General features: G+C 40.1%; 1 protein-coding gene across 1 annotated transcript; it reads left to right on the plus strand.

The window, feature by feature from the left end:
• Window positions 1-57: 57 nt before the first annotated feature.
• Window positions 58-4,744, plus strand: LOC118801818 (the record flags this gene model as incomplete). Its single annotated transcript, XM_036562192.1, is given in 6 exon segments — window positions 58-76; window positions 169-453; window positions 1,985-2,305; window positions 2,380-2,514; window positions 2,696-2,857; window positions 3,657-4,744. Coding segments are annotated over 6 exon segments (1,071 nt in total), but the record flags the coding sequence as incomplete, so codon positions are not given.
• Between the last annotated feature and the right edge of the window lie 8,094 nt (window positions 4,745-12,838).

Consider the following 12,838-nt stretch of genomic DNA (forward strand, 5'->3'; position numbering starts at 1 on the left):
ATAACTGAGTGTTCACACGGAGGATCTGGAGTGGAGAACTGTGGACATGACAAAGACGCTGGAGTTGTTTGCTCAAGTAAGTAGATCTTTTTGTAGTAGTGCACTGTTACAATAGTTTAACAGCAATATAAAGTGTTTACAACATTACTGATCATATTTCTTTAACAGACATCTTGCAGAGCCCCACGTTCACCTTGACCTCATCACACTCTGCTGTCTCGCCTGGGGAGGCTGTTCAGTTCAGATGTACCAATCTAAACCCAACCTGCATCTCTGCAAACTTCTCTTTGTACAAAAACGGGGAATCAATAAAAACTCAAACAGCTGAATCTTCAGTCACGTTCAATTTGACTGTGGATTCCTCACATCAGGGCCAGTATAGCTGTGACTATTCATACCATGGAAACAACATCATCACATCACCTAGGAGCAGCTTGATTAACATTACTGTGGGTGAGTGCAAACACCACTCGGAAAATCATCTTTTACTAATTTCTACACTGGATTTAATAGGTTAAATAAGTTCATGGCACATGCAGATTTATTCATGTGCTGTCCATTTGTATTGAATGATGCAAAGTCACTGCGAGTGAAAAGTTAGAATATATTCAGCTCCCTGTTTGTATTTGAGAATCACAATGAAGACTTAGTATAAGCCCTTATTCTTTATATCCAATGTGTTAAAAACACAACCAGACTTGATAAGAAGGTTCCACTACATTAAATATTGGGGTGAAATCTCATTCCAATATGATGCTACAGTTTTCCATGGCCGGGAGTCCAAGAAAGCACAACTGGCCACTCTCTGGGTGGGTAGGACTCCTCCCCACCCCCATTTAGCACAGCCCTGGCGTCTGTTAGCTGACATGTCAGTACTGGCAGTTCAGCTGTGTTGAGAAGCATATTTCTCCCATAATGCCATTATATCCAACTGCAGGAAGCTGTAGTACACAGGCTCTGCTCGTTCTGCCACCGATCATGGATTATTTGCGAATTGAGTTGAATTTTTTTTTTTGACTTCAAAGGACAAGCTCCACTCATCCCATACCACTTTTCACAAGTAACCAATCAAAAAAGGGCAGGTAAAACTGAACTGGAGAGCGAACACAGGGCCCTATTGTAGGACAGATTTGATTGCATTTCTGATGGAAAAATGCTCAGCTCAAACAACTATTAATTCACTGGCATGTTTACCATCCTGTATATTGTTATCACAAAGGCTTGCTAAAAAACCTTGAGAAATAGATGATGAAGTCTTCTCATCACTGAAGGTCTTGGTGAGTGGTTTCCTTTAATGTGGAAGTCTGTTGGCTAGTTGTGGCACTTGCAAATGTTTGCTAATGTTTACATTGGCTGATTAGGAAGAACTAATCCTGGTGGAAGCACAATAGGGTCAAACTTCCAGCCCATAACACTGTACATTAATATTTGCTCTGCTCTTTCTCTGCTTTGCAAAACTTTTTTGCAGAAAACATTCTACTGTCTGAATGCAGCTGAATTCTCCTCCAAGCGTGTTCAGCTGTCCAATGATGTGTTAAAAGTAAATCGAAAAGATGCTGTGTCTGGATTCACAGGTGTTAAAAGAAGCAAGTGTTAGACTTCACCCTCTTAACACTGGTTGAACTGTGTGATTGGGAAGACTTAGCTGAGGAGTGGAATTGGACACTGGACATGGCTAAACTGGGGAGAAAACTGGGGGAGAAAAATCGGTGTAAATAGGCCTTGATAAAATGATGTGCATTGCTCTGCAGGTAGTGGAGAATTTTGCTTGCTTAATAAATAAGTATTGAGAAGGTCACAGCATGTATCACAGTTTTTACTTGGACAGCATAAAATCATTTGGATTAACTGAAAGTTTCTCATGGTAAAAGCAGTTCTGTTCATTTCTCTGTTGAGGGTAAGACACGTCTGATTTGGAGTGTCTGTAGTCAAATCTTGACTATCAGTCTGCAAATCTCTATACAAGTTCTTCTTACTTTTCCAGTGAACTTGCTGCAGCCTACTATCTCCTTCAGTGCTCTTGATGGATGGTTCCACTGGTGGCTTCAAGGGTCAGAGGTAACCAGGGGCCACAGCTTCTCCGTCAGCTGCTCAACTCAACCACAGTATCCAGGAGGCTCCTTCTACTTGGAGTTCAGTGGATCCAGAACTGGAACTCAGCCAGCTGTTAACCACTCAACCACCTTCCTCTTTCCTGAGGCAGATTTTGTCCACCAGGGAGACTACAGCTGTGTTTATGAAGTAACCGTGTCTTCACGCATCTTTAACTCTCCTACCACTGAACTCTTGGATGTCACTGTGAAAGGTACAGTAACACAAAGCAGTCTTTTGTTTGCTCATTTGTTCTCTGTATAAAGCAAAAAACTCTTTCCTTCGCAGAGTCACCAATTCCCTTCATTGGTTCCGGAGTGGCAGCAGGACTGTTACTCATATTAGTGCCAATCATCGTTTTCTTTACAAAGAGATGTAAAAAACAAAAAGGTCAGATGGCTGTGAAGACGGATCACAGAGTTTGTGAGTACTTTTTATTCTGAATTAAATGGTGTTTTCATTATGTTAATTAACAAACTTTGCTTTTTGTTCACTGGTGTTCACATAACATCTCATTTTTGTGTGGAGAAATTTGCTGCCTGGTTAGCTAATTACAGTTTTAGTATCAAAGCAAGTTTATTTTTTCCACACAATCAATCTGTAGGTGCCAAAAACACATACGGGACTGCCAGAGGGAAGAATGAGGTGGATTACGAAAATGCCGAAACTATTTTTCGCCAAAGAGAAGATTCAGATAATTGTGATGTGGACTATGTCAATATGGAGGGTAATGTGGGGAAGATGGCACTGGACAATGACTTTGCAGGTAAACAAATTTATATAAGTTGTGCAGGACAGTATAAGGAATTACACCAATCAACCAATCAACAATAAGCTGTTTGCTTCTTAATAAGACAGAAAGACAGATAGATAGATAGATAGATAGATAGATAGATAGATAGATCGATAGATCACTTTATTAATCCCAGAGGGAAATTCTTCTATTGCAGCAGTACAAAGCACAATAAACAGCAGAACAAGAGCAAAATGAACAGGAGCAAAGTACTGCCCACACTATATACAGATATAATAAAAGAAAATAAAGATAAATAATAGAATAAAATACATTAAAACAATAAACAATAATAGTAATATGTAATATGTGTGTGTATATAAACGACTTATTTATATACAGGGTGATTGAAATAGATTCATCCAATTTCAAGGCACCATATTTTTACAACCGTGAGGCGCCGAGGAACCAATCACATACCAATTGAAAGAGGGGCTCATAGAGTTTCTGACTGTCAGTATGGCAGTGAATGTTAAGGATGATCTCTGAAATCGCACTGAAAGAGCTGTGAGTGCAGTGACACCCGACATGCTCAATCCAGTATGGGATGAGTTTGACTATGGCGTTGATGTTGTCTGTACAGCTGGAGGAGGTTCATACTGAGACCTTGTACAATTACATAATAAACTTTATGCTCATTTAAACCATTTACAGTTCACTGCACTGATCTGTAATGATTTACTGTAGCATTTGGCTAACAATGTACATTTTTGAGTGAAGTTTGACACAATCCTTCCTAATGTACCAAAACCACATGTGCTATTATTTACAGGGAACAAGATGGACGATGACAAAAATGATTACGAAAATGCAGCAGTCACCGTCCACCAGAGGGAGGATTCAGATGACCCTGATGAGGGCTACATTGACGTACAAAAAATGGCCATGGACATTCACTTTGATGATGAAAATATATTGTGAAAACGTGAAGAAGTATGGTAAAAAATATTTGTTATCCAGTATCACTTTAATTCAAACATGAAGTGCGACTGAGGCATTTATAAATCATAAAAAAGGCCTTAAAAGTCACTCATCACTGGGTACAATAACATCAGCTCAGTCTAAAAAGGTGGTTCTCTGCAGCGCTGCGTTTGCAAGGTCCTCAAAAATTCCAAATAAACTAGCTTACTTAACTTGTTCCTAATAAAAGAATTATGTATGAATGAACGAACAGTAGAATATTTGCCATGCGATCTGACTGCAGTAGCCCTATTTTGCCTGTATTATTTTTAAAAGAAAGACAATTCAGTGTTTTCTTTAAATTATTTAAAGTATTCAAATTTTTCATGATTTGCAATGGACTTATTACACTTATTATATCTACGAGAAGCGTGTCCATGGATCACAACCTCTCGGCATACTAGCATTCATGGTGGAGAGGCACGTGGAGGTAATCTGTCCATTACAGCTGCATGCTACCGTCTCAGTTTAGTTGACTTTCTGTGATGAACGTTAGCTTTTGATTCTTTTGCTTTTTTTTAATCTTTCTTCCTTCAGCAGAGCCACATATTAACTGTCTGATGGTATGATGTGTTAACTATAACATATTAATGACCTAATCATTTTTCATGTTGTGTAATTATGTTTCAACTGAATACATGCATGGTTTTGGTGATGTAGGCTAGATTTCTCACGTAAAGTTTAAGTAAAATCTAGAGAATGGGTAAAGGTGGTCCCTCAGTAATTCGTTTGGCCCCCATCAAACAGATCCTGTCATAGTGACTGACTGCCAAAAGTTTGTCTGTCAGGTTGGAATGAATTCTTTCACGTCAAAATTTTGTTTTAGGAATCATACTTCAACAAGAATTTTCATGTATGACCTTCATACGAATAAATCTGTGCATACAAATCTTGTATAAATGAAGCCCCAGGGTCGTAACAGTTTTTGTCTTTGCCTTAAATTTCAGTGGCTGTTTGCACTAATTTTTTAACAATGAAATAAAACAGCCCGTTAAAAATAAGAGTAGTGTAGAAATCCTCTACACTCTCACAAATTAAGTAAGCTTGTGTTAAATACACAACAGTAACAGAAAACAAACCTAGAAAAGCACTATTTATCAAAGAATGACTTCAATATGATTATCAATGGTCAAGTGGCAAAGCAAGGCGAGGTTTATCTCGAACAAGTTTGTTTACTTCTGAAAGACTTCTGTGCCCACCCAGTCTAGCAAGTAAAAGGTACACATCGCCATCTAGTGTACTTCAGCCATAACTATTCAAAGTTCAAGTCTTGTTCAAGGCTGGCAAAACTGTATTGAGTAACAGATCAGCATGTCAGTGTTTTATGATACTACATTTAGGTACACATTCTGTGTTTGTGTACCATGTGAAATGGATTTCTTAGGTCTCTATAAATGTACAAACGAATGAAATTTACATACAATGTAAAGAGCAACAGGTATTTTCAAATTATGTCAAAAATGGAGATACAAGGTTTTCTTCTGACAACAGCGAGATCTATCTATCTATCTATTATATATATATATATATACACACTAGGGGTGCGGGAAAAACTCGATTCTTAGATGCATCGCGATGCGGACGTGAATGATTCTGAATCGATTCACAAATGTCAAAAAACGATTTTCTAAATATTTAATTTATAACGTAATGCTGACGGAACGCAAAAGGCGGAATTTGGAAGTGGGTAAGTGCAGCGCCCGGACAGTCTGTGGCAGCACACAACAAAAATACTACTGGATGAGTGAGAAATCCGACGGGCTCCCTCTGCATTAAAAGCCAGGTTAGATCAGGAGTCACAACACAAATGATAAGTAGAGCCATTTTGTCCTTTCAACAAAGTCAAACCAGCTTGGGAGCCACAACATTTAATGTCTAGTATGTGTTAATGTCGTAGTATGGGCTAAAAATATAAACGAGAGCGCAGATTTACTCTGATCTGCTTTAAGCTTCAGCTACAGCCGCTTTCCTCCCATCTCCGCCAGAAAACCTTTCTTCAAAACTAGAAGAGTTTCTTGTAAAATGTTTCAGCATCCGGCTGTTTTACGAGGATGAAGTCGCTTCTCATTCGCCAGCTTCTCGTTCTAATTTTCCCGTTTCACCTTAAATTCTGCCTTAGGCGCCGAATGTACCTGCTGCACGATTCATTTTCGCAACTTTTCCTCCAAATGCAAATGTTCGTCTTAATCTCTGTTTCTTCGTTCGCTACCTCGGTGCTGTGTGACCTGCTGTCTGCTGTCTGCTCTCGGTCGTTGAGAACCAGGGCTTTCACGCTATGCTGCACACTTTGGAGCCGAGATTCAGTGTCCAGTCTCGAAAATACCCCCCCCCCCAACTCTCTACAACGAGACCAAAACCGAAGTTAAAAGATCACTAAAGAAAACGGGAAGGATGGCTGTAACATGCTGCGTGGACACCCATTACCACTGGATCTTATTTCAGGGTAACAGCGCATTTTATCGCAGATGAGTGGCAGCATGTGTATATATATATATATATGCTTTTCAGTTGTGGGTTATGGTTCTCTAGCCTTTATTTCTCTTGCTAGGACTCTTATTATTGAGGATCGGGCTTTGCAACTGCCCCCAGGTTATTTGTATGTGTATGTGAGCTGAAAGAGCGGGGGGCCACTGTCCCTTCTTGTACTCTGTTTGCTGAGTCTGTTTTAAATAAAGCTGGTATAAACTTAGAGTTGTCTATGTTTCTTCTGAGATCCCCACATGCTACAGTACTGCTTGGCTCTAACATAACGTAAGACCACGTTAACAAAAACTACTAATAAAATGCATTAAAAAGTTTCTTACTGAGTTAATCACTGCAATGTAATAATGCAGCCAGTAGGGTTGGGCAGTATAGCAGTAATAAGTTATCTAAAAGTGATGCCAGTATATAAAATAATGACTTCAAAATTATGACATCAAATTTCTATTCCAAATATAAATGGCCAAAAACACATATGACACATTTATATTTTTGAGGGGTCGCTGATTGGTGGTATGGCAGCTCACCGATAGGTGGGGATAGAAAGATGGGAAAAATCAAAACAAGGAAAAAAAAATGAAGTAAAAAAAAACAAAACCTACATGATAGCAGCTCAGCGATGGCTAAGAGCTCCACTCACCATAGAACATGTTCAGTTTTCACCTTTCACACCAACACCACTCACTTGACTATACCCCCCTAAACGGGGTCCTTTAAGCTTCATTTAGCTGGAATGTGGCATGTATGGGTTGCTAACTAAGCTCTCGTTAGCTTAGCCAAAACGCTGCAGCCCCAAACACCAAAGAACAGGTTCGATTTCAGATTTCTGTCACTCCAACACCAGTTACTTGACTTCAATCTCTTTAGACATGAATTAGTCTTCATTATTTACACTTGTTTCAGCAGTTAGAATCAAACCTGTACTGTGGTGTATGGCTCTGTTTGGGTCTATAGCCTGCTCGCTAAGCTAACGCTAAGTTAGCCAATCAGGCTGCAGATCCAAACACCACAGATTTAATTTAGTCTTTCTGTCCCTTTAGCACCAGTAGCTCAACTTCACTCCCTCAGATTAAAATCACTATCATCTAAAGTTGTGTTGGTGCTTTAGTCAGCCAGAATCCAGCATGTTCTGTGGTGAGCAGAGCTGTTATCATGCTATCTAAGCTAATGCTAACCAGCTCCTCTCTCCTAGTTAGTAGCACTGTTTCACATTCAGCAATTGTTTCATACATGGTTTGACATTCATTGAATGGTAGCTGAAAAATCAAAATAAACCTTTTGATTATTTTCGATTTTGAAGTAACGCTGTTACCCACTGGTGTGGGGATTTATTATTTAGAGGTCTCGAACATCAATTTCTCCGCAGACTGCCAACTAACATTATGAAGTGAATGAAGAAAATCTGAAAATCCGAGATGTTTACAGTGCATTTTGAAGGCCCAATGACAACACAGAAGGGATGATACAAAAATTACTGGTAAAAATTGAATAAAATGTGATTGGATGCTGGGTTACAAGACTGATCCTGATCTCCAAATAACGTTATTACTGAAACACCATACATGGAATTCATATAAACATATAAATTTCTATTTTTTTTTTCATTTTAGAGATTTCTATTTTTTAGACTTTTTTGAGATGTTTATTGTTTCTTAGTAAAAATAGAAATCTTCCATAAGGTTTGAGCTTATGCGTACGTGCAAAATTACATGCTGACAGATAGCAGAATTAAATATATCAGGCAGACACCGCCCAGACAGTCAGAAACTCAAGCTGAATTTGAACTGTATCGAAAAGTTTAGGGTGAAAAGTTGAGTCAACTTTTGTGTTGTGTGTCTGTGTGTACCACACTGAGCATAGAGAAACAAAAGGAAGGAAATGTCTAAGAACTTGAAAAACTAAACTGCAGAGAAACATGGGCAATACCAAGGCTACAAGTCCATCTCCAGAGATCTTAATGTTGCTGCGTCCACTCTATGCTATGTCAACAAGATGCTGACCATGGCACTGTGGCTAATGCCTGTGGATGTGGACAGGACAGAAAATCTGCTGAGAGTGACAGCGAAGGATTGTTTGAATGGTGCAGAAAGAACCTCAATCAACTTCTAAACAAATTCAAGCTGATTTGCAGAAAGAAGGTCCAAGTGTCAGCTCACAGTGTCATCATCTGAATGAAGGGGAGTTCATGGTGGAAGAACCTCTAGAGAGCAAAGACAGCTATGCGAGAATGATGTTCATTGACTACAGCTCAGCATTCAACACAATTTTCCCATCCATGATAATCCAGGGAGTTCTGGAAAATGGAGCCCATGAGGGAAACGGTGTACTGAAGAATTACAGAGCTAAATTTGTGGCTGGGATCACCTGGATTATAAGAAGTAGAAAATGCTTCTCTTCTTCTTTCTCTTCTGTTCAATTTCTCTTCTTTGGAGTGGTGACTGTAGATATCTTTGAGAAACTAAAAGTGAGTCTCATGAAAAGTGTAATAAAGGTAAAGAGTGACTCAATGAATTGTGAAAATTTTGATATATTTAGTTAACCCTTGTGTGGTGTTCAGGTCTGTGGGACCCATTTTCAGTATTTACCAAAAGAAAAAATGAAGTGATTTATTATTATTATTATTATTATTATTATTTCAACTTCAGATAACCTATTTCACACTTCACACTGTTCACCCCCCACACATTTATATTACACATGTGGTGTTGGGGTGAACACACGGGGAATAAAAGTGTGGAGGTGCTGTGTCCTTCACTCTGTTCTCCTCCTACATGGCCTGCTGTTAGTGTGTGTGTGTGTGTGTGTGTGTGTGTGTGTGTGTGTGTATGTGTTTATGTATGTGTTCAATTCAATAGCATCAAATTTCAAATTAGCATCAAAAGCATTAGCAGTACAAGTCCTTTTGCTGTTTCTTGTGTCAAAGGTCATTATAAAACACATGTAAACTAGTTCTAGTGTTCTCTACATTAGTTCTTCTGGCAGTGCTAGAGACAGCAGCAGCTGTGCTACATCTCTCACTTATGTGTGATTTTCTCTTAATTATTTATTATATTTCGTCTATGTCGAAGTACACAAATAACTGTCCGTCTAAGATGACCAAACTACACATTGGCCACTTTTCCACTGTCGAGCCAAATAGTTCTCAGGGCCGTACTGGGCCGTTTTGCGCTGGTCCGGACTCGAGTTACAGTCTCTGTTTCCAACTGTTGTACCACTAAATCAGAACCAGGAAATAACCAAGAAAACTACACAAATGAGTGGCTAACTGCTAACAGGCTAATAGCCATGCACACACCACCCACCACAAACCGTGTTTGATTAGCATAAGCATCGCCTGGCAGGATACAGCTCAAAGCACCACAGAGCAATTCTATTTTTTTTCTGTCACTTCAACAGCAGACATTTGAATCTGTGCTCTCCAATACGAGTCTTTATCCTCTAAATGGGTGTTTTCAACCATCGGTATGCTAAAACCGAGCCCGTACTGCAGTGGGAGGGAGGCACCGTGCAGGTTTGATTTCGGCTTTCTGTCACTCCACTATCAATCAGTCGACTTTGCTCTTGCTGTCGTAAGTTTTTATCATCTATACTTGTGATAGCAGAGCAATTAGTCGAATCAAACCTGCACTGTGGTGTTTAGATCTCTTTAGCTAAGCTAAGTTAACTGGGAGAGAGGAGCTGGCTAGCATTAGCTTAGCTAGGAGGCTCCAGCTTCAGACACCAGCGAACAGGTTTAATTTCAGCTTTCTGTCCCTCTAACACCAGTCACTCAACTTCGCTTCCTCAGATTTGAGTCATTATCATCTAAATTTGTGTCAGTAAAGCTTTTGTTAGTCAGAATCGAACCTGTTCTGTGGTGATCAGAACATGCTCACCACAGAACAGATTCTAGCATGCTAGATTCTTAGCATGCTAGCTAAGCTAACGCTAACCAGCACTGTTTAACATTTAGAAATTGGTGTTAGATTGAAGCTTTTATGTTTATTGAATGGTGGATTTAAATTTGTGCACTGCTTTCATTTATTTGAAAAAACTGAATTTATTTGAATGCTTTCAGGCTTGAAACAGAGCAGCATGATGCTGTGGCACAATACCAATATAAACATAGAACCAATCAGCGAACAGCTATGTCAACACTGCAGGGCTGCTCTGAATGCACAGACTGGGACATATCTAAAACATCAGCTGCCATAGGCTCTCAGTCAGATGCTAATGAATATGCAACATCTGTCTGTGGATTCATCAGGAAATGTGTGGATGATGTAGTCCAAACTAAGAACTTTCACACTCCTCTAAACCAAAAAAGCCTGGATGAACAGTGAGGTCTGTACTGTACTTAAAGCATGTGATGCAGCCTTCAGATCTGGAAAGAGAGATGATCTGAGAGCAGCCAGACACAGTCCGACAACTCAAACCCCTGGTGCATGTGGCAGTGAAGGACTACAAGAGCAACAAGTCAAGAGCTCCTCGGCCACAGACGCCTCCCGACAACAGATGTCCACTTTGAGATCAACCAAGCTTAACTGTCTACACACGAGGTGAGTAGAGCCCTGTCGAGAGTGCACACACGCCAAGCTGCTAAGCTGGCTGTCACTTTCACAGACATCTTTAACCACTTCCTGGCACAGTCTACTGTTCCCACACTTCAAAACCACGGCCAACATACCCATACGAAAGAAACCCCAAGTCACATGCCTCAATGACTATCGGCCAGTTGCACTTACACCCATCATCATGAAGTGCTTTGAAAAACTGGTCTTGGCCAAGAGCTTCAGATCCTCATCTACCTGCCTACCGCTGAAGATGCAATATCACTACCAATGCACACTGCACTGAACCACCTGGAGGGCAAGAACACCTACGTAAGAATGCTGTTCATTGATTTCAGTTCAGCATTTAACACAATTATTCTCTCTAGACTGATCACCAAGCTCAAGACCCTATAAATCAGTCACACAGTCCACAGTTGGATTCTGGATTTCCTCTTCAGCAGGCCTCAGTCTGTTAGGATGGGCTTCCACACCTCTTCCACCCTCACTCTCAGGACAGGCTGTCCACAAGGGTGTCCAGGGTGTAGATCATGGGTCTTATCACCCATGATCTACACCCTGGACACCCACAATTGCCTCGCCAAGCACAACTCCACCACCATCATCACGTTCATTGACAATACATCAGTAGTGGACCTCATTTCTAACAACAATGAGAAAACGTACAGAGAGGAGGTGAACCTTCTCACAGAGTCGTGCACAGACAACAATCTTGCCCTCAATGTAGAAAAAACCAAAGAGATGACTGTCAATTTCAGGAAGCGTAGCAGAGTGCACACACTTTAAATTCTTCGGAATTCACAAGAAGTACGAAGACAAGTTACCATTCTCTGATGACGCCCTACTTGTGCCACGCTCATAAATATGAAAGCACAGGAGTTTAAATACCCCCAGCACCACCTCACAAGGCTGTGATCAGGTGTCTGTACCAACTGTAAATAACCCAGTTAATCTGAGCTTAGTTTGTAATAAATATGTTGGACCAATTAAGTGAGGATTCATGCAAGTAAAGCTGCCGGTGTTGCATCCGATTTACGTTTTCTCTCCACATCTCAAAGTTTCAGGTGCGACTCACTGAATAGATATCAACGGCAAGCAACACTGGAACTACGGAAAGTGAAATGGTTCAGGAAAGGTTAACGTTAAATGGTCATTGTCACTCACTGTGTCAATCTTTTGTCCGTAGAGCCTTTCTCGAACTTTCCATAGTTCCTGTGTTGCTGGCCTTAGATTTAAGTTCAGTGAGTGTGGCGCCCGACGGTTTGATTTATGAAGGGAAACGTGAATTTGACTGGCAACTGAATTGGATGTAACACTGGTAATAAGTGCCATGAACAGCTTGCAGAATGTAAGCATTTAAGGCCACTGCAGCAAACCCTGGGTGACCGGTGATGCAGTCTGCGACCTTGATGTCAAACTGAATGAAAGACAGATCAGAGAAATCCACTTTATTCATTCTGAACTCAGGGCATCAAAGAAATCAGGACTTGGGTTATATTGAATATGAACCTGCTGAACAGATAATTAGAAGCGAGCTGTCAGGGTTTTAGGGAATTAACTGAAAATAGTGGGGTGTAGTTACTCTTTAAAGAAAGGTTACCAAATGTGAAATGTCATGGGAATTGTTGCCATGCCCCTCTGTATTTACATGGGGAGAAAGTCAATCTGTAAGGCATAAAGTTTTTAACCCCCTAAAATCCCAGGCTTATTACATACTAAAGCTTATGCAGTAACTACAGGGACTTCAATTCAAACTGGTTGTGCCAGTCTTAGGTTATAGAAGTATGTGATAAAACTTTGGCCATTTGAAGGGTTAATCTTAAACTACACAACACAAACATTATAGCTGTGTGAATTCACTACACACACTACATTTCCCATAGTGCCATAGCATCTTTCCTTTGGATGTTTTTAATTTCCAAGAAAATCAAAAGGAAACTGGTTTTAATTTTGAAGAGATCTG

This window comes from Colossoma macropomum, unplaced genomic scaffold (assembly GCF_904425465.1).
Source record: "Colossoma macropomum unplaced genomic scaffold, Colossoma_macropomum, whole genome shotgun sequence".
Taxonomy (NCBI): domain Eukaryota; kingdom Metazoa; phylum Chordata; class Actinopteri; order Characiformes; family Serrasalmidae; genus Colossoma; species Colossoma macropomum.